This window comes from Pogonomyrmex barbatus, unplaced genomic scaffold, assembly GCF_055798465.1.
Source record: "Pogonomyrmex barbatus isolate J1 unplaced genomic scaffold, ASM5579846v1 scaffold3, whole genome shotgun sequence".
In the NCBI taxonomy this organism is placed as follows: Eukaryota; Metazoa; Arthropoda; class Insecta; order Hymenoptera; family Formicidae; genus Pogonomyrmex; species Pogonomyrmex barbatus.
The window spans coordinates 924,972-943,840 of NW_028297127.1; the positions used below are offsets into that span (position 1 = coordinate 924,972).

At 32.9% G+C, this 18,869-nt stretch overlaps 1 protein-coding gene and 1 non-coding gene across 9 annotated transcripts in view; both read right to left on the reverse strand.

Annotated features, from left to right (window-relative positions):
• The window catches only part of LOC105428770 (orexin receptor type 2), a 39,140-nt gene extending 24,458 nt beyond the window's left edge, over positions 1–14,682 (reverse strand). The window contains exons 1-2 of one of the 8 annotated variants that reach the window (XR_016139729.1): positions 14,322–14,682; positions 8,854–10,152 (exon numbers count right to left, since the gene is read on the reverse strand). Coding sequence is in view for 6 of the 8 variants with exons in the window: in XM_089078836.1 (XP_088934962.1) it covers positions 8,854–9,342 (489 nt within the window). In the remaining 2 variants the exon portion in view is untranslated. Of the gene's footprint in view, positions 1–8,853; positions 10,153–14,321 lie in introns of those variants that run through there. The other 7 variants (XM_089078836.1, XM_089078835.1, XM_089078834.1 and 4 more) reach the window with 7 other exon arrangements.
• Positions 4,679–4,817, reverse strand: LOC112552756 (U11 spliceosomal RNA). The gene has a single exon (XR_003096772.1). It is a non-coding gene; the product is annotated as a U11 spliceosomal RNA (small nuclear RNA).
• Positions 14,683–18,869: the final 4,187 nt, after the last annotated feature.

Genomic DNA, 18,869 nt, shown 5'->3' on the forward strand with positions numbered 1-18,869 from the left:
ATATTATATATAATAGACAATATATTTTATATAATATAATTAATAAAAGTTAATTATAAATATTAATAAAAATATATATATAAGTTATATCATAATAATAATGTCCATTTTTACCAATGTAGATTAATTTTAATCTGAGTTTAATTTACTTTTTCTTTATTTCTAAAAATTAAAAGATAAAAGATAAATTAAACTGGAATTAAAGTTTAATTGCATTGGTAAAAATTGACAAAAGTACATTAATAATTCAGCATTTTACAAATTTTTTCTTTACATATTTTAGAGTTTGTATCATACCTAGTTTAACTGATCTCGGATGGATACAAATCCATTGCAATGAAAAATGCTATTAAATGCTAATAAAACAAGCATGCTAACACAGATTATAATAATAATAATATATATATATATATATATATATATATATATAAATTAAAAATAAACACGGTGATCATCTATAATACCAATTACTTAATTCCCAGACAGAGTTTCATGGTGATAAACTATGAAAGTAGCGAGAGCAGTCCTCTTCCTTTTTGCGATAATAAGAAATATAAGCAGAAAAAGTCTCTTGGATCAAAGTGATCTAAAAGAAAATATATAATATCGTCTAGAAAATCTCTTGGGTCGAAGGAATTATTTAAGGGATCAGCAACTCTCTCGTACCCGTTGGATGGTCGGAGCATACGAAACGCCATTGGCAATATTTTGTTCATTACGGAGACACGTTGTTGACCTTTTTTTTAAAAAAAATGTACGATTCTTAACGAACCCAAGGTAAAAATCGAAAAATTCAACGTACGTTGCATTCGCGATACTCGCCAGCGCCGTGCGGTGCAGTTTACGCATGGTAATTTACGGTGCGTTATCCATTGTAATAATTTACAATAATTTACAACGGCGTTAATCAACACGTGCGATCTGAAAATAATTCGAAACAGTCGGCCGCTCTCGAATCGCGCGCACGTGCGCAGATCGATATGACGCGGCGCGACTTATGCTTTCCGCCGGCGGTATTTCCGTTCTCGATCTATGGGGCGGAATAATGGTTGCAAAGTTCGTTTGTTCCGAACCCCCGCGAGCGTTATTCCCGCGAATGATTTTTATTCGGTGACGTTACGCGACGCGACGCGTGAAAACGTCAGGCTCGCCCCGCGCGAGCTTCATCGTGACAGATTCCCCCTCCCCCCTTCCCACCCGCCCTGACAACATTGACGAACGACTTGTCGAGAATACAATGGATGTGTATATATTCCAGTCCCGCGATCACGTGGATTATTGTACATACGTACGTTGTAACGTATGTACAATAATATCCGAATTGCGATGGCGGCAAGTTATTTCGCGACACACCGACTTAGATTGCCCGAAGTGGACTTTACATCGCATCGACGGCACCGTTTGCCGTAAACGTTTTCGGGCCACGTAATAACGGAAGAATGCCGTCCTCTCTCACGTATCTTTAATCGCTTAAATCCGTTTTTGCGCGTCGCGGTAATCCGCGGACGAGAGAGTAGTAGTGCGCCATCGCATTTTGAGGAATGTGCAACGAGCAGATGGAGACACACACACACACACACACACACACACACAGTTAGGGATATATGTGAGCGCGCATTATTGGACACACAAGGCTGCAATGCATTCTGCGGGAGCGAATATAACAAATAGAATTTACATGTACGAGCACGTACTCGTCTAATCGGGACACCCGTAATCGAGGGCGATAGTAACATGCAAATTCTTTTACGAAATGCCATAAGGAATTGGTGTTACATTATCGCTGCCACACACGCTCGGAAATATCCGTAAACTAATTCTTATCGAACGAAGTTTAGAAACATTGACATTATTCCATCGAACGGTAAGATTTCGCTTGAGCGATCAAATTATAACAGAGAAGTTCACGCAGAGAAACATGATTTGCCTTTCGCGTGGAACCCTGCCCATGTAAGAAGTCATTTCTTGCCGCTTAATGTATTTAAAATTTTAATTATGCATATATATATATATATATATATATATATATATATATAATTTAATTTTATAATTATATATATTACTACTAATAACTTAATTATAATTATATAATTAAATTATATATATATATATATATATTACTTCCTATTATAATTATATGTAAATTATAATGTAAATTATATTTTCATCGTGTTTATAACTCCAAAAAATTGTTTTTAGAGTAATAATATAAATTTTCACCTATACATACTTAATGTAATTATATAATTAATTATATAATAAGATAAGATAATTAATGTAACTGCATAAAAATTTAATAATGCAATGTGTAACCAAACAAGAATCACCTTTTTTGAATAACATCTTATCGATAGATACATTTCTATTCGTTATCTAATTAGTCGATTACATGTATAATAAATTTGCATTTATATAGCATTTGGAGAAACCAACCGCAGTCGTACTATTAATTATAAATATGCAATAGCGGAGGATATATTATACTTTCCAGGTAGAGGATCGATATAACGGCAAAGAACGAACGTTATTTATAACACGTATACAAAATTGCAGTACTTGTTCATAGATGAACAAGATAAACAGCGCCCATCGATCTCCCGTCGCATTGCACACATATAAAAGTAACGAATTAGAAAAATAATAATTATTAATATTATTGAACTGCTTCACATTTATATATATATACATATATATATATATATATATATTTTGATCTAATTTCGTGATCTCATATGCTATTATTTGCATATAAATTTATATACTATATATTCTAATATACGATGCGTCATTATTCTAACACGGCACGTACATTCCATCTGTATTTATGTATATATGTGTCATATATTTTAATATACTCTATACGTATATTTTAAATGTACTTAAGAGAATTGATCAGATCAAGAAACTATGTAAATTTCACTCTCATTTTCAGACACTATTTATCTCATATAAGATAAATTGTCTCAGATAATAGTTAATTATCCATTATGGAGCTAATTTTTTAATGAGATCGTAAATAAGATATACTTTTTGATCAATGAGATAAACATGTTCTCAATTGTATATTACATATATAGATATAATCTATTGATATAATTGATAAGAAAAAGAATTTATAAAATAAAGTAAAATAAAGAATAATAATATAAGAAATAAACAAAAATAATATATAAATATAAATATATAAAATAATAACAACGGTATTAATAATTAAAAATTAATAATTTTTATATTGTACCTTCGATGCATTTATAATGATGATTTTTAATGAGCCGTTGAATACAAAGGAAGGAGTCTAAAAAAGTAATAATAATAAAACCAATATGATGATGTAACTTCAAAGTCTGGATAACAAAGAGTTGATATTTGATAACTTTTAACTAGCTCGCGATGAGTTCTTTAGCATATCTCAATAATAACTTTCACATGATATGAATAAAATTCAGCGAATCTTATTTTTAAAGACAACTGAAAACTTTTGATCAAATATTCTTCGGAAACTATCATCATTATGCTTGCATTTCTTCAAATTTCAATATTGTACTCTTATTATTTTACAATAGAGAAGAAATATTATCAACTTGGTGATAATATTTTATTTTTCTTTGGATGTGTATAAAAAAAATTTTATTCTTCAAATTATTTTTTGCAAAAATTTTTTCGAATAGTTTTATCAACGGATATTCTTCAAAAGATTCCATTTAATTTGAAAAAAATCGACTTTTACAACTTAATTAAATACAATATTGCGAGACGATATTTTCGAAAGTATTAGTATAATATATATATATATATATATATATATATTTTAATTGTTTTTATGTGAAAAGTTTTAATTTCATTCTTTCTCTCTTAACAAACTACAATATCGCGATTCAGTATTCGGAGCGATTCATTAATATGTACATATATTTCATATGACAACTAAATTTAAAAAAATTTAAGCATTTTGTAAAATTTTCTCTCAGAAAAGTTTTAGCATGCGACATATTTTATAAATTTTTCATATATATGTATTTATGTATTTAATTCGCTCAAAAGTTTATAGTAAACAGCTTCAAAGTTCTCGTACAAAAGATTATATTTTAATATTTTATAAAATTAACTTTCTCTACATATATTATTTCTCTTTGTTTATTATTTCACACACACTGTCTTTTTTGTTTAATACATCGCATCATTTAATATACATTTTACCACGTGCTCATTCAATTATAACGCAATAATATATAATCTTAAAATCTTTCAAAATACGGTAAATTAAATTTACAATTTGAAATATAATGAAACGTTTAATGCATTGATTGCCTCCTGATTGTCATTCATATTAAAATATGAATGGTTTTCTCTTGTTTTCAAAAGTCATTTTAAATATAAATGACATCAAATTTTCATCAAAGCTTCGTCTTTAAGTGACGTTTTATAATAAAAATGTTAAATTATAAAAAATATTTATGGAATAAAAGTATTAAATTAAAGGTGTTGTGTGTTTAAAATTGGGATTAAATTAAATTAAAGGTGTCAAATTAAGTAGAAATATGTTAAAAGAATATTAAATTATGAAAAAATATTTAGCTCTCTTTTGGAAGTTTTTAATGAAATTTAGTATATCATATAAGATTAATGTAGCAACATATTAATTAAAACAAGAGATATTTATTTATGCGAAAGATCAGGTGGAGGCGCCGGTGCATGAATGGCAGCCAACAGCCTCGCGTTCACAAAAATTATGTACTGGATATGTCTTGATGGCCATACCCCGCCATGCCGACATTAAATCGACATGACGCGCTATCAAAGTAGCGAGCACCCTTTTTATAAAGACCACTCAACGCCGACGTCTTATAAATCCTACACATCGAAAACTAGATACGAGATAAGTATAGCAGGTCTGGCCATCTATTGCGTACTCGAGGAACTAACTATCAGATATGCGAGTGACTAATGACGAGTTTCCCCTTCACAGATCCACGATATTTATCGATTTATTTCGCATCATTTGCGATCATTATTAACAACATTATTAGTTAGAATTATAAGAGCGATCAAATTAATATGTTTAATATAATGTGTAATTTAATATAAATATATATCATGATAAATATGTATTAAATAGTTTTTAATATATTTCTAATTTAATGCTATTATAGTTGCCTTATATTATATAACTATATATTATATAGTTAACTTTTTAAATTTACTTAGACTTTTACTTTTTTCGTTATTCGTACACATATCGCAAATTTTATACGTTTTGTACATTTTACATTTCATTGAACACGAAAGAGGAAAAAGCATTCATTCCTTTTATTCAACTTGTATGTTATATGAATAAAATTATATTGTAGTTCAATATAGCTGCTGCTAACAAGGCGTGAGCTTTAATTAATCGAATTATGTCCCGTAGTAACGATGTTAAATGCTTTAAATATTTTCAACAATATTCCAACAATAATAGCCAATCAGATGTTAAATCATGCATAGGATTCTCTGCCTAGAATTCCGTCGTGGATTTCGTCCGTCATATATTTCGACTAAACAAAGTTAATTATGCACTCAAATTAACATTAACTGAAAAGCGCAACCACGGCGAAGTAGCGTAGTGGTAATCAAGTTAAATGTTTCTCGGGCAAGAGGGATTTTTATTACACAAACTGATTCATTAGTGTTGCGTGCTGGAAATAAAGTGCGTCCCGTAAATCTACATATACATAGATATCAAGATTATATATAATTTTGCATTGTCTTTATATCCTCATCTAATCTCGCAGGGGACACGCGTAGAATATCAGTAGAACGTCGATCATTCAAACAGCCAATTATAACAATGTAATAAATAATTTTATTTCAAACAGTTCTGAACATTCTGGGGTTAATTTATGATACTTATATTTTCTTATAAAAAAAAATAAAATATTAAGACAAGCTCGTATTATGCTGCAGCGATATAATGAAATAAAGAGAGGCCAAAGAACGAGCACAAAAGATGATTATTTAAAAAAAGAAAAATATAATATGTTCAAAAATTGGTTACATACCAATTTTCGGTAAAATCAATTTTTTTAAATATATTTGTCTCTTTTTAAATCCTCATCTTTTGTGCTTGTTCTTTGGCCTTTCTTTATTTCATTATACTTTCTTTATATATCTTACGTCTAACGTCTAATACATTATCTTTTTCTTAAATTATTGGAATAGTATATTGCTGCGTTACGGAGGTGTCTTTTCGTGAGCAAAATTACTTTTTATTGTACGAGATTGTGCGGTCGAATTTAGTCCATTTAGATACGTAACGATTCGAATTATACATGCACCAAGCGTAATTCGGCCTCCATCAATTTGTTCTTTAGCTGAAATGCTAATGAGGTACCAGTGTACAATCGAAACAAATACTGAAATATATTCTAATGTAAAAAAAGCGAACTTTAAGAAGTGTGACTCGATCTTAGAATGCATAATGTATGACATTACAACGGCATATTTTTCTAAATTTTGAAGGGAAGATTTTTTTAAAACATAAAAGTGTATCAAAGGATGGGATAATAGATGGCATTACTCGGTAAATCGGACTTGATGAAGATTGACCGCTCTGGTGAAAATTTGCCTCACAATCCTTCATGTAATTTTTCAAAATTTTTATGTAAATTTTTATATAAATTTTATGTAAAATTTTTATGTAAATTTTAGAATTTTTTTTAGATCTTCGGTATAATTTTATAATATTTAAAAAAAAATTTCAGATTTTTTTGTACGAATTGAAATATTTTTAAGAAACGTCAAGAAAATTTATATCTCTTCTAGAATTTTTCATATGTGAATTCTGAAATATTCTAATATTTCTAAGATTTATCATTTCATAATTTCTGATGACATTTTATAAAATGTAAAAAGATTTAAAATATTTTTTCAGAATAAGAAATCTTAGAAATCTTAGAAATCTTAAAAGATTTCAGAATTTCCATGTATGAAATATTCAAAGGAAAGATGTAGATTTTTTTCAGTATTTCTGAAAAGTATTCCAATTCGTATAAAATTTCTGAGAAAAATTTTTGCCAGGAGATGTCTAATAATCTTTCTTTTTGAATTTATATCTATAAATTCAGAATTCAATTGCGAATTGCTATTTTCAACGGATTTACAGCGCAGCAGCTCAAAGCAGCTAACAAAAATGTATCTTTCGTCGGATTTCTTGGTTTGAAGTAGCATTACTTGATGGAATTCGACGTGCATGAATATCAATATGATATGCATTTTAGGATTTCCAATTCTTACTTTTCGGCATCGTATAGCGATCGATGAAACAGAAGCATGTAAAATGGGAGACGAAAGCCAAGAAGAGAGAGAGAGAGTCTCGCGAAAAACATATCCCGCTCGATTTCTGTATCATGATGATTGCGAATTCCGAGAAGATCGTGAAAACGTTTGGGAATATCGGGACATTTCTTAAAGGAGAGAACGCTCGCAGAGAATACGTCTTTCTATCTCCAGAGGGATGTCGACTGATGGTTTTTGTTAGTTTCATCACGCGCACCACCAATCAACGTATCCGTAGAGTCTCTGCTTCCGACATGTATATTTGAAGGATATATTAAATCGAATAACTTAGGGACTAAGATTACATCGTAAGTTCTTGAACTCACATTCAAAAGCCAGAGATTCACAAAGTTTTTCAGTTGAATTCTTATCGCTTTTACTTTGGAAAAGCTCCCGCATGCATATTCTGGAGATGTCTTTTATCACCGCCTTTAAAAATCTTTGAATAAGATTTTGCAAAATGCAAAACGCAATATATTTTGATATTGAAGCGATCCTTTCAAGAGCGATCCTTTCAAGATAAAAATGGATATTTATGATATACATTATTATTATTAGATTACATTGTGATATACGTACGTCAGTTATTCTAAGTTCTTAAAATATATCAGGAAATGAAAAATTTGTTTCAATACATTTCAAAAAAGTAATGCACCAAGTAATAAAAAAAGTGAAAGGAGAAAAATAATAGATAACAAATTAATAATTAATTAATATAATATACATAATATTTAAACATTTAGGCTAGATACAGATCTGAAAGTAATTTTGTTGGACTAAAATATATATGCGATTGCTAAAATATGAAAATATTTTTACAATATCATAACGTTTAAACATTTTACATAATTATTTCGAGGGCCCAACAAAATTATTTTCAAGTCTATAGTCCTAGTCAAATTTTTAAATACTTCAACAGAGCTATTCTTCCGATGTAATTTTAATTTTTGTTTTATTTTAGAATAGATTTACGTATAGCGTATTATTTTGAAAATTTCGCGATTGTTGAATTGCATAAGTTTTCGATTTTGATATTTTCTTAAACAAGAATGAGGTACTTAGGTAATTTCATTTACCCAAACAGTTCTGTGGTGTGATAATCCAAAGTCCAAGAATTATCGGACTACGTACTAATAGGTCGTACAAGAATCTATTGCCAAAAGGGGATAATCTCGACTTATCAACCGCAGACAAAGGGCAATTTGCACACCGAGCACCTCTCCAATTTTCCTCGAAAATGGGTATCAGGTACACCGGGACTTAACGATATTCGGTCAAATTACGGAATTTAAGACCATGAGAATTACTTCCAGTAATGGGACTTTCGTATATTGATTTATCAAGCTTTATAAATCATCGTAAAATAAGAATATCGAATCTAATCTATCTACTTATGTGTAATACATGTAAAACCAATCACATTTTTAAATTCCCCTCACTCTTGACTGTTCTCCGGCTCGAGATCAATTCGGGATTACGGGAAGCGTTTCGGTAAATCCATGAGACGGAAGAAAAAAAAGAAAAAAAAAAAACGCTTACCTGGAGATACGGCACGGCCTTGCAGAGCTTCAGTCCGAGGAACCAGGTCTCCGTGACGTCCCAGAGGACCGACGGCGGCAGGCAGATCAGCAGGACGAGGAGATCGGCCACCGCCAGATTGACGATGAAGTAATTGGTGACGGTGCGCATCGAGTGATTGCGATAGACGGCCATGCAGACGAGCGCGTTGCCGATCAGGCCGACGACGAAGACGACGCTGTGCATGGCGATCAGCACCCAGTCGGAGAACTCGGGGAATATGTGCTGCACCATCAGCCCGATGTAGTCCTCGTCCGGGATGCAGTAGTCGTTCGTGCAATTCGTGACGTTCGTGTACTCGAAGTCGCCGTCGTTGTCCGCGAGCGAGTAGTAATCGGCCGCGTCGTCGAGCGCGACGCAGGAACGCGGCGTCGCCGTGGCCAGCCAGGTGACGATCATCGTTACGGCGAGACTCATGTTTGTCGGCACTACCCCCCTGGTCCTGGTCATAGCATCCCCTCTCCCTCCTCCGAGCGCACCCCCGCGAATCGCGCATCCACGCCGTGGATAAACAATTTTAATTACGCTATCCGCGTTTCGCCGCGTAGGCGGATCCCGGATCGGAATTCGGACGGATAAATTACTCGGCGCGAGTCGGCATTAATGCAAATGCATTCGACAAGTGTCTTTTTCCGCGGACGAAGCTGCGTCGTAACGGACGGAATAAAGTCTCTTCGTCCCTTCGTCGAGCAAATCACGATCGCCGCAAATCCGAGCGCGGATGAAGTACCGTTCTCGAAACGCTCGGTGTTTTCACAATAATTCGGTACGCTCTTAAAATTCGCAGCTCTCGTTTTCTTCCTCCGTCACAGGCCATGATTGGTGTCCGTGTGTCCTCCTAATGTAGAGTTTCTCTGAAGCGGAAATCGTGCATTATAGTCGATTTCTGTCTGCGCACTGTCTGCAGAACGCGCTCGTCGAAATTGAATCGTTCGTCTTCTCATACACATGTAATATTTCTCACCCTAAACGCCCCTAATTCCGTCACTTCAATATCCGGCTCCGGGCTTCTGTTTCTAATAACATTGTAATGCATCTTGGTGGAGCCGGATGCTCATAGATATTCAGGTCTCAAGATCCAGATAATTCCAAATTGTATCTGCTAAACCGCACTTTCCTCATTTAATCTTGTCAGACGTAATGTTCAAATATAGATATAACGACGTTCGTTAACGAGGTATGATATATTTAACTCCAAATGTGGCTCATTCAAACCACTCTCATTTGGATTACACGGAAAGAACGATTTTGCTGAAATATCTAAAAGTTTGACCAGATACAAGTTTAAAGATAATTTTGTTGAACCATCAAAATTTATTATGTTATGCTTAAATATAATGATAATAATACTGCAAAAAACTTTGATATTTTGGCAAGCAATTTAAACATCCTACATGAATATTTTGATGATCTAACAAAATTTTCAGATCTACATCTGGCCAAATTTTTAAACAGCAAAAGTGTTCTTTCCGTTATACGTTTACGTTGTCAACAGTGCTTCGTGAAAGCATCTCTAGGATTTTTTGATCGAGGCAAAAATCGGCAAAAATTATAACTTACACATCATCAGATCGATCTATACGTACTTATAAATATGCGATCAGAAAAATATTGAATCAATACATAAAAAAATTAATCTTAAATCGAGACAGATATTCTCAGATAAGCAAGAATATATATATATATATATATATATATATATATATATATATATATATATATATATATATATATATAAATGAAGCGATAAAAAGAGCATCGCTAGATATACGTGTTAAGAATATATCTTATAAAAAAACGAGCAATGTATGGTGTAAAAAATATATTAAAAAAAAAACAGATCTTTCGACCTGCATCAGATCAGTTCTCAGTGTAATAAACAAGGGGCGGTGAATTGAACTGTCGGAACGAATAAAAACAATCAGAATTTACAGCCACGGCATAAATTTACAAATAAATCAGTGCTCGTTCACACAATATGCCGGGATAAGCCGATGCATATTGTTCTACGATTGTTCGATTTTACGGAATAGTTATTGAAAATATCCAAGAAAAATATTACTATCCGAACATCCGATACTCTTAGATTAAGTAAGTTAAATTTTCAATTTTTTAATCTTTGCCAATTTTGTATGTGCATCTCCGGCGAGAAAATAAAGTTTTAGATAAAAGCCGTTTTTTTTGTGATAAGAACAATAATTAAAAAGTGGATGGACGTCGGTTAAGGCGTATCTCGTAGTTAATTTATTTACATTGCTTATTTCACACGTTGATTAATGTGAAACCGATGAATCTGAACGGTAATTATGTGCAGTTTATACTTTTACTTTGCTCGGAAAATTCAATAAAGCCTATTTGCATGCTGCTAGATGCAGCTAGAAATTTAATAATCGGCGGTAAAATAGGCCGCTGTCACTTATACGTGACGTTATTGAATTATAATATTAAAGTGGTAAGACGAAGTATACGGAGACGATTCCTGATAATTTTTTTTTACCAACGATGTCGCTCTAATTTAATAAAACAGATTCCACATATAGCACCTGCTACGTGTCATGCAGAAATGTGAGATAATTCGGGATAATGATAGGGATTTGTAATAAAAATTGATTATAAATGTCAAGTAATATCGAGTAAAAAAAGTAATGCAGCTACATGCTTCTAATAATCCTAATAATAATAATAACTTAATAAGTTCTTTCTTTGGATCATTAATAATTTTTTAATGCTAATTATCTAACATAAAAGTAACAAAACAGATAACAAAAACATAAAATAAAGATAAAAAGAGTGAAAAATTAATTGAATTTTTTACACGTCTTTAAAGATAAATTATTAGCGTAATTTTCTGACCAGTTATTTCTGTATTTTTCAGACTATATAATATCGTTCCTCAAATATGTAATTAATTAAAGCAACTTAAATGCACAACTACTGTATTATTGATATATTGACATAATAATATTGACATAATTTTGCTACCAGACTATTGTTGATCGCTCAATAGTTTACTATAGTATAATAATTCTAATGAAAATAATATTCGCGTAATGGGAAGATATTAAGTAAATTTCATTTTTCATTTTGTGAATACTTTGTAAATAAGTACTCTACGAGTGCTAACCAAAACCGATCTAAATAGCAAAAGATTCTATCTCTCAATTTAACGTTTCAAATTAAAATACTTTCGTCTTGCAGTTTCCCTTAACGCAATAAATCTCATTCTCGAAGTTGCAACCGTTGATGAAAAGAACAACAATGCAATTATTATCTGTATCGAAAAATTCCCTTCGTTGCTTTCCGTCCAATATAAGAACCGCTAGCCAATAAAAAAGTGTTAATGTTCTATTAGAGTTCTCTCTCTCTCTCTCTCTCTCTCTCTCTCTCTCTCTCTCTCTCTCGCGCTCTCTCTCTCTCTCTCTCGCTCTTCCTTTATCGCATCGTGATATGAGCAGCAAGATACGTACTCGTAAAACTTTCATGACCCCGTCAGGTATAATTGAAACGACCCTCTCCTACCTTTCATACGAATTAAACGAATTACTTCCCGCTTTTTTTTTTTCGTAAATTTTATCGACCGGTTCCAATAACCGGTTCGCAAAAACAGCTTGTAAACGGCGTCCGTTTCCTTCGCGAAGGTAAGGCGTGCGACTAACACCGCGAGCGGAGCGGCCACCCTCGTGTAAATATTACGGGAAATTACATCGTCTGGTCCCCCGACTGCCACGGGACAGTTCCGCGACCCTTTCTATCTGCCAGGGGATTAATTTAACTTTCCGTGGACGCTGGACAGTTCATTATCGGCGATATATAATCGGTCGGGTTCGAAGGCAGGTCGAAACGCGTTACGGAATAAATCTCTTCTCCTCCGTATCTCCTTTTCACGACGACAGGTCTCTCGCCCGCGTCCTAACCCCCTCCCCCTCCTCCCCCCGCGGAGATCGGTCTTTCACATCGGTCGAGGTCAAACGTGTTAGATACGACGTGCAGGAGGAAGTCCGGAGCGCATAAATTCCCGCACCTCCCTCAAGTACGGAATGCAAAGCACCAGCGGACTGGCAGCTGATCGGCTCCGTATAACGTCGCTCCTTCCCCCTTCCTCTCCGCCTCCCTCCTCCCCACTCGGTTGGTTTATCGTCGTGTATCGCGTCTCGTTCGTTGCGATACGTATCGCTGTTATTTACCGGACCGATTGCCAAAACAACTCGTTAAATCCAATCGCGAATGCCAAGCTACTTGCAAAGAAACCGGCGGGCGAGTCCGCCGGTTTTTTCCCTTCGTCCCTCCTTCCATCTCTCCCTCGTTGAAAGGCGTAAGTGCGAAAGTGCGCAATAAAACTTTGCCATCCCGCAAAAGCACGATCACGCCGTGTAGCCGCTGCCCCGCGGCGGAAAGTCACGAAGGGGATTTCCCTTCGCATCCCTTTTTCCCTCGTAGAAGGTAATGATCTCCTTTAAGCGGACGTTACATCCGTCGCATCGCAAGGCTCTTATTTTCCCGTATACGAGTCCGGAACGTTTAGGCAGATTTACACAAGTCGCACGTATCACATCCGGCAACTTCGTCACTTTGAGATTTTCAACACGGCGGAAGGGTGAGACTTTGAGAAGTCGCTATGAAACTCCGGATTTTACGTTCAATGCAAAATGCTTTTTGCTAAATAAGAGATCCTCGCGCGTAATTTATTATTTAAACAGGTTTATGTCGCAATTAGCTCGCGTGCATTTTTCTTCTTCCAACGTGATAGATTAGATTTTGAAAAAAATATCAAAAATAATCCGAGTTTTACGAACATGAAGTTCTGTGAAATTAAATTCTCATTTTCCAGGTGCGCGTGAATTGTGTTTACATTTTGCGGATTTCTATCCTCCCACGCAATGATAAAAAGCTTAAGAAAATAGTGCGCACTTTATCTTATTTTATTACATTAATCCGTTAACGTCGACATTTTCATGTAATCTTTATGTGATCTTTTTCGTAACACATGTATTGTTTGTTTTTGTTAGAGTAAACTTTTTAATTTAAACAAATGTTCAAATTTGAAATAATATTTAAAAATTATTGAAAATGAACATATATATATATATATATATATATATATATATGTATAAATTAGAAATTTATTATAAGAGATTTCTAATATTTGTCATGGTATTAACTAAATGAATTATCGCGCACATTAAATACATACATATATTTTTTTTTTAATTTATATTCTTAGAATATTTATATTTTATTAAATACCTAATCCTTTCAATGATTATGCGACACTTTTAAAATTAATTTAATTTAATATTTAAAACCCATAAAAGTATCAGAGTGAATGTCGTATTATGTACGTAGACGACAAATCTTCCCCTTTCTAATCGAAAAAAAACTGTCAAACTTTTCAAAGACTAACTCTGACAAGAATTAGAAATCCCCGTTACCTCGTATTATTTGCCGAAGAAGAAAACCGTCGGCGATATTTGCGCGCGATTTCCGCCGAGTGAAAAATCGAAGATTGAGTTTCTGAGCGAGAGAGTAACGCAAAGTTTGCGCCGACAAAGTTTTCGCAAAGTTTTCAAACCGCGTCCGTTCCTCCTTTTTTTTTTTTTTTTCTTTCGAGCACTTTCGCGAATCGCGAGTCGCGTATCGCGGTTGCGGGTTTCCTCGGGATCGTTACGATGTTTGCTCGGAAGGTTCACCCTCCCCCGCTCTCTCCCTCCCCCTCCCGTGGATGTGCGGAGCGTGGATACGGACGGTGGATGCGGCGTCGCGGATCGTCTTCCGCGCGGAAGGATGCGAACGCGCCGGCGGACTCTGCGGAACTGAGGTGCGCTGTTTTAACGAGGCGAGGCCGCGAGGTGTGCACGTCGGTGGTCACGACGCCGCGCTCGCACGCTGCGAAAATTGCTCAATCTAGGGGGACCAAAATATTCCACCTGCCTGTACAACGGCGTTAACTATTCTCCTTCACCCAGATTGCATAATCCGGACACGCGGCAATCTAAAAAAAATAATACACACGCGCTTCCTGCCAGCTTCTGACTTCAATTCCGTTGACGGATACGCTGAAATTGTCTGACGATTCTCCCCGGGCGACTAATGTCGAGGCGCCAGTTAATTTCGAAATTTCAATTTGATCCACAAACTATATATATATATATATATATATATATATAAAATAATAAATAATAATACTAATAATAATAAATAATAAATACTAATAATAAACCTATACAAATATATACAATTTTATTATTAATAATAATTATATATATATTATATTATTCATAAGTATATATATTATTAGTTATTAATTATATATTTTATATATATATATATATATATATATATATATATATATATTGACTTGTTGAAATAATTTCGAGAGATTGTATTAATTATTAAAATATAATTTATGATTTTATTTCATCATAGTAAATGTTATTAATTAAGGAATATAATTAAATCATCGAAAATTTTGGAAGTTAAGCAAATATGTATCGGATATTAATCTTCGATAGAATGCATTATTGAAGAGACATATTGAATTTGCCTTTGCCTTTGTCATTGTGTTTCATTACGGAGATGTTATTGAGTTACATGCGCATCTATATTTTGTCGTTTATTTACTTTTTATATTTTTTTCTCGTTAGTAAACAAGCGGCAACAAAGCACGCCGTGTCTTGGAAAATATTGAAATATTAATGCTTTGAATGTTAATCAATTTTGCAGATTTGATCGGTTAGAAATTACATTTATGAAATTTCCGTTAAACATAGGAATCCAATTATTGGATATTGCATATTATTTATTACAAGGAAAACTTCATATACATTTAGTATTTTGCTAAGAGGGAGCACTAAAAGAAGTGATTCCCTAATTGTTTTGACGTAAATATGAAATTTAGAAAATTATTCCCCGTCACACACATACTCCCTTAGCATTAACCTAAATTCTTTTTCTTACAATAACAGGGGAACTACATACACGTTTCCAAAAGCACTCAAGAAAGATTATTATTTGCATATGAAGAATTTGCATTCATCATTTCTTCGATTAAAAGTTTATCACCGTAATATGTGACGACGCAGTTTCCCGCGATCGATTATTTCATTTGTTTTTAATTTTTTAAAAATGCACTGCAAAAGATAATTCATGATTATATATTATATAAAACATTAAAAGCATATTTTTTTCTTTTAAGACTCTTGTTAGCTCGATGCAGTTATTTGGATTAATGATATTAGAAGCAAGAAAATATATGATAGAAATTATTGCAGAATATATTAAAATGGAAATCTTTTTCAGTAAAACTGCGTTTGCAATCGATTGAATAGCCTAATTAAAAAATATTGAGGACTTTTTTGCTTTAATAATCAATAAATAGAATTTAATTGTGTCTAATTTAGAATGAAAGCACACTGAAAAAAATGATCTAGCGAAAATTGCCTAAATACGAAAAATTAGCTAGAATGAATAAATCAAACGTTAGCAAACGCTGTGATATCGCATGTTATATATGTAATCGATATAAATGACAGAGAATTTATATCTGAACAATTTATCAAATTTAGCAAGAAAGTCTCTCTATGGCGTCCAATCAGATAATAGCCATTCACATCTTTTATAAAAGTGACTAGTATATAAATAGTAAGTGACAGTATATAATTTGATTATGAAATATAAATTTTCTTGCATATATTGTTAAATGTTGCTGCTATAAATTCTATGACAGATAATTTTCTAGCAGATGCAAAAAATAATAGTATATTTTAACTGTAACATTTAGAATCCTAGCTGAATAAAATATTTTTTTAAATGCACAATTTAAGACGATAAACAAATGATACAGAAAAGTTGTCAAATAAGAATATTGTTATTTAATGTTTTAAATTTTAATATTGAAAATTGTGACACTAATATGATTAATTGTGACTAATTTTCAATATTAATTAAAATTTGATAATTTTGTTATGAAATGAGTTCGTTTTTGAAGAAAAAAAATACAAGAAACATATCGCAATCAAAATAACATTATTTATTATATTACAGCAAAAAAGTCAACATAATGATTTTTGGTTATAAAGGATAGTCAATTGACGTCAAGAAAATGTCTTATAATAGTATATAATATGAGAGTATTAGTATTAGTATTCATTTTTCTTTATTGTGTAATTATAAAAATGTCGAAAATATTACACATTCATCCAACGAAATATGAAACAAATTTATTAAACATATTAAACAGTAAAACACAAATTTTTTTCTTTTTTACACATTAGCAGTGTTTAAAATAAATATTTGCATTTTTAGTCATATTTATGAAGGAATATTCCTAGCAGAGATTAAAAAATTTGAATTAAAATTGCATGCAAAGAAGAAACTTGTTTAACATAGAAAAGAAATATAAAAAAATGATTCTGAAGAGTAGGGTAAACACAAAGCAAAATGATATTACACAGAGATTAGATTACACAGACATTAGATAGTCTTACAGACTTTTGTAAAGCAAAAGTATAAAAAATTAGTTAACCTTTGCTAAACTAAGTACTTACATGCTTAGTTTATACTAAAAGTAAAATAATAAAGAGATGTAAATTAAATGCATAAAAGTGACATAGACATTTACGAGAAACAATTATAAGAATTTTTTATCACTTTCAAAAAATTTTTACGTATACTGAATTTATAAAACCAGTGTACGATGTCATTTTTTCGTCATTGAGCAACGATTGTTGTCAACCAAGCTGAAAAGCTTTTTCGTTACACAGAAAATGTGTAATCGCTTCGAATCAAAATAAAGTTATTTTGACTTTCTGTTGACCTTTAGTGTGCTCCTTGGGAAGATTCTAACGCGTGTTTATTCTCGAGATAAATCCCAAAGCGAAATTCATAAAAAAATAAATCCATTGTTAATAGTTTAGAGCTCAAAATATACTATACTTCGATATTGCTTCGATTAATTCTACTTCGATACTCTCGATATTCTCGTTGCAAAAGGATGTCTCTCTCAAGGAATTGAATTTGCTGTAAACATTTCATATCTGATTATAAATCGTTCCGTATATATCTAAAACACACTGTACATTGCGCGCTTGATATATGTTATTTGCGAAACGTGCAACGCTCAACAAATCGCGAGTTCTTCTCTATCGAGCTATTTATCGTCCCTTGATGTTTATTCGCGCGTTCATTCATCATTCATCCGTTGAATCGCCACGGTCGCTGGTTTTTATCTTCGGCGCTTTATCGCAAGTTGCATTTTCCACTCATTGTCCCACCGTTGCGCAATCGAGTTTGATACCGCCTCGTTAACATTAATTAATCTTATTCCTTAGGGGACCCGGCGGGATCATGGCGTTCTAGCAGACATGTCTAAGCAAGATTGCGCGACCACCATGACAGGTTTCCCAAATCCAGAAGGTTATAAGATGATTAATAGTATTTGCTGTGTTTTAAACACCCCCCCGTCTGTCGCTCGCGGGATAAAATATTTTCATCCCGTCGTCGACTTCGATATATAATCGATGTCGTTAATGGAGGATAATGCGCATTTTTTTTTACTTACATTATTTATTCTAGCTATCCGTGCTCGATAATGACTTGATTTCGATAATTCGAGATTTTTATGAACTTCAAACTCTGATATGAGAAAAGTATAGAACGCCCGTGTTAATATTTCTCACATATTTTAAAATATGTAAATTGTAAAATGTAAGAGAAGTATACCGCAATCGGATTTTGTAAATCGATATCTTTAGTTTCTGAAGCGTTAAGGATCAGGAAATCGATTCACGTCTTGCGAAACATTCTCGCGGTGATGTTAAAGGATAAAGATTCAGACAAGACATGCGACAGGGAATAAATTCAACCATAAAATAAGAAATATTTTTCTTCCTTCAAGAAAACATTTTTCTGATATCGAGTGAAACGCGATGCAAAACGCATTCGTAGATTTTATTCATGAGGAAAATTATTTTATTGAATAT